The sequence below is a fragment of the Chiloscyllium plagiosum genome, unplaced genomic scaffold, assembly GCF_037043375.1.
Source record: "Chiloscyllium plagiosum isolate Xiang-an unplaced genomic scaffold, Cpla_swu_hap1 HiC_scaffold_53X, whole genome shotgun sequence".
Taxonomy (NCBI): Eukaryota; Metazoa; Chordata; class Chondrichthyes; order Orectolobiformes; family Hemiscylliidae; genus Chiloscyllium; species Chiloscyllium plagiosum.
Window position 1 is genome coordinate 26,941,473 of NW_028270191.1, and position 4,323 is coordinate 26,945,795.

A 4,323-nucleotide genomic window follows, 5' to 3' on the forward strand; every position below is an offset into this window, starting at 1 on the left:
CAGGAGCAGGTCAGAGGCTGGGAATCCTGCAGCGAGTAACTCCCCTCCTCCCTCCCTCCCCTGAAGCCTGTCCCACCATCGACAAGGCACGAGTCAGGAGGGTAAGGGAACACTCCCCGCTCGCCCGGATTGGGGGGGGGGGCGGGGGGCTGGCTCCCACATACACTCAAAAAGCTCCACACTGTCCAGAGGGGGGGGAGGGGGGAAACAGAACAGCCCTTTTCCCTCTCAATCGTGACCCCTTCCCCCCCACCTGCCACACTCCCTCCTTCCCATCGCTGGCAGCTAGGCTCATTAGGAATGCTGGGCTGAGGTCCAACACCCCCTCGACGCTCAGTAGCAGCTGCCTGTCCCCTCTACAAGACGCGCCGCGGAAACTCACCAAAGATTCTCAGGCAGCACCTTCGAAACCCCACACCCACTTCCATCTGGATCTACGAGGGGCAGCAGACACATGGGGAACACCACCCCCTGTGAGCTCCCCACCCCCAACCTCCGAGCACCTCACTCTCCTGACATGCACATACATCGGCCGTTCCTTCAGGGTCCGAATCCTGGAATTCCCTCCCCGAGGGACATTGTGGGTCAACTCACAGCAGCTGGGACTGCAGCGGTTCAAGAAGGCAGCTCACCCCCACCTTCTCAAGGAGGGGGGAGAGGGCAACTAGCGACGGGGCGATAAACGCTGAGCCCAGGTCCGACAAAAAGGCTGCATTGCGGAGAGTTGGCGGGTCTTTTTGACCCAGGTAATTTGAAAAGCACAGGTCAGATTTCCGTAAGGACCCGATGTTTATTCGGGGAGAATCCAGCAACAGGTAAAGGAGAATTCACCATGATACACGATGAAAGTCAAAGCTCTGATGTCTGGCCCCGCACTGAGACCCGAGTGGGAGACCTGGGTGTACCCGGACGGAGGGGAAGATCGCAAAGGCAGCTGAGTCCTCACTGAGATCATTCACACACCAGTCAGGATGCTGTGTGGTGCATAGGCCTCCAGCTCTCTCCCGACAGTCAATTAAAGGCTGGAGTGACTAGCAGTCGCTGGATGGAAGATTAAACGACGCCAGGTGCTGGAAATAATGAATCGACTATATCCGCAAATGGAGTCTTCGCACGCACCACACGGACTTACACGCACACAGGTATATTGGGGGGGGGGTGCGGAGTGGGGACAAGCACCCCCCCCCCTCCTTGCTGTGTGGAACATAAACAGGGGCTCCTTGACTCTCCACAGTCTGACTCCCAATCAGCTGCACACAACTGGAATAAGCAAGAAAAGGCAACACAGCCGGCGGGTGTGGGCCCCCTCTTCGGGAGAGAGGATCCCTCCACATCAAAGCAAGGGATTTCCCAGGCCGGTGGCAGTGGGCATCCCAAGATGTGCAGGTTTCGGGGTGGATCGGCCGTGCTAAATTGTCCCCGTAGTGCCCAGGGATGTGCAGGTTAGGGTGGGATTGGCCGTGCTAAATTGTCCCCGTAGTGCCCAGGGATGTACACGTTAGGGTGGGATTGGCCGTGCTAAATTGTCCCCGTAGTGCCCAGGGATGTGCAGGTTAGGGTGGGATTGGCCGTGCTAAATTGTCCCGTAGTGCCCAGGAATGTGCAGGTTAGGGTGGGATTGGCCGTGCTAAATTGTCCCCATAGTGCCCAGGGATGTGCAGGTTAGGGTGGGATTGGCCGTGTTAAATTGTCCCCGTAGTGCCCAGGGATGTGCAGGTTAGGGTGGGATTGGCCGTGCTAAATTGTCCCGTAGTGCCCAGGGACGTGCAGGTTAGGGTGGATTGGCCGTGCTAAATTGTCCCGTAGTGTCCAGGGATGTGCAGGTGAGGGTGGATTGGCCGTGCTAAATTGTCCCCGTAGTGCCCAGGGATGTGCAAGTTAGGGTGGGATTGGCCGTGCTAAATTGTGCCTGGACTTAGGGAAACAAATTATTAACAGGAGATTTTGGAAAACAATATATCAACAGGGGATTTAGGGAAACAATTTATCAACAGGAATATATTGAAAGTATTATATCAATAAGGGATTTAGGGAAAATGCATATACAGGTAAACATGAGAATTAGGAAAACAACGTAACAACAGGGGATTTTGGGAAAATGTTATATCAATAAGGGATTTAGGGGGAAATGTGTATAGCAGGGATTTAGGAAAAATAACATATAAGCAGGAGATTTACAATAAAGCGTGGGATTTCAGAATAAAATGTCTAAAATCAGGAATTTAAGAAGAAATATCCAGACAAAGGATTTAGAACCTCCTCAAAAAAAATCCCTTTTACTGCGTAGAACAGTGAGACGGCTGTTGACTTGGGGGAAGTGTTGTCCGTGTCATTTCTGCAGGTCCCGACGAGCTTAGGATCTGCCCGCTGGCGGATTGGTCTACAGCCCGGTGACTGAGGATGTTGGGGCTCCGCTGCGCACACCATGCCCACACCTTGTGGAAAAGCCGACGGTAGGCCTGGGAGAACTGGCGGTTCATGAAGGCGTAGAGGAAGGGGTTGACGCAGCCGTTGAGCCAGGTGAGGCCGGCAACGATGGCGTGGACCATCACCGGAGCCCGGGAGCCGCGGTCCAGGACGTTGAGGAGGCAGAAGGGCAGGTAGCAGGCCACGAAGACGCAGAAGGAGGCGACGCACATCCGGGTGACGCGGTGGGAGTCCGACCCCCCCGCCCGGGGTTGCGGAGGAGGGGGCGCCGAAGCTCCCTCGGACTGCCAGGAGGCGGTGGAGCGCTCGATCTCACCCGGGGCCGTCCTTTGCTGCCGGTGCGCGTCCAGAGCGCGGCGTGCGTCGCTCACCCTCTTGGCCAGGAGGCAGTAGAAGACGCCAATGGAGGACAGGCCCACCCCGAAGAGCAGCACCATCAGGACGCTGGTGTACGGCCTCCCTGTCTCGCGGTTGAAGCTGCAGGTGCAGACAGCCGGCTGAAACTCAAAGACGGGCCAGAGAGGGGTGAAGAGGGCCAGAGAGAGGAGCCAGGTGCCCGCCAGGAGGACGGGCATCAGGACCCCCCGGGGGCAGCAGCGGAGGGCCCGGCGCGAGCGCCCTAACCCCCGCACCAGGGCGTACCGGGCCCCGGCGATCAGCCCCAGCGAGAGGATGGAGGTGGAGTTGGAGGTGAACAGCAGGAGGCCGAAGACCCGGCAGGCCGTGCGGCCCCCCCTCCAGCCCATCCTCAGGTAGCTGGCCGCGGTCACGGGCTGCAGGAACGCGCAGTAGAGCAGGTCGGACAGCGTCAGGTTCAGGATCAGCAGGTTGAAGCGGCTCCTCAGGCGGGGGTCCACCGCGAAAGCCAGGACGGTCAGCAGATTCCCCGCGCCTCCCACCGCGGTCACCGACAGCCCCAGCGATGCCCCGAAGTAGCGGTATCCAGACAGCGATGGGTCGCAGCTCCAGTTAGACTCCATCCACCCAAGGAGATGTGGCGTGAGCTCCTGGGGAAACTGCAGGGACACCAATGTCTCTCTCTCTCTCTCTCCGAACGTCTGCGGAGCGATTTGAGAAAAGCGAGTTACCCACCAGTGTTCCTCAAACTCGCGTGACCGCACCATTTCCTGCCCAGCTGCTGAAATCTCTGGCGCCACTTCCTCACCACCCCCACAATCCCCGTCCCCTCCCAGACCCGGCCCTTCCGGACTCCTGCGCGACTTGCTCTGCCCTCTCCCTCCCAAAGCGTGGACTCCCCTCTGACACCGTAGTCCGGGGTAAGTCCGATACAGGGCAGGGCAAGGCTCTGCTCCCTGGAGAGGAAAGTTAAAGTTCCCCCCCCCCCCCCCCACTAACACGTTCAAACACAGAGTCCCCTCAACTCAAGAGTTAGGTTTAAGGTGATAGGAGAAAGATTTAAAAGGGACCCGAGGGGGAACTTTTCCCCCCAGAGGGTGGTGCGTGTGTGGGAGGAGCTGCCAGAGGAAGTGGTGGGGGCTGGTACAATGACAGCATTTAAAAGGCATCTGGATGGGGGACAGGAACAGGAAGGGTTTAGAGGGAGATGGGCCAAGTGCTGGGGAATGGGGGCTGGATTAGGTTAGGGGTATCTGGGTCAGCACGGACGGGACGGGCCACGCCCCCCTCGTGATTTTGTAAACCTCTATAAGGTCACCCCCTCAGCCTCCGACGCTCCCAGGGAAAACAGCCCCAGCCTGTCCAGCCTCTCCCTGTAGCTCAAACCCTCCAACATCCTTGTCAATCTTTTCCGAACCCTTCCACAACATCCTTCCTGTAGCGGGGAGACCGGGATTGAACACAATATTCCAACAGGGGCCCCTAACCAATGTCCTGTACAGCCGCAACATGACCTCCCAACCCCTGTACTCAATGCAA

At 58.0% G+C, this 4,323-nt stretch overlaps 1 protein-coding gene across 1 annotated transcript; it reads right to left on the bottom strand.

Annotated features, from left to right (window-relative positions):
• Window positions 1-770: 770 nt before the first annotated feature.
• LOC148134699 (G protein-coupled receptor 84-like) lies at window positions 771-3,550 on the bottom strand. The gene has a single exon (XM_087985512.1). It carries the CDS (start codon window positions 3,405-3,407, stop codon window positions 2,277-2,279), a length of 1,131 nt encoding a protein of 376 aa, XP_087841638.1. The 5' UTR covers window positions 3,408-3,550; the 3' UTR covers window positions 771-2,276.
• Between the last annotated feature and the right edge of the window lie 773 nt (window positions 3,551-4,323).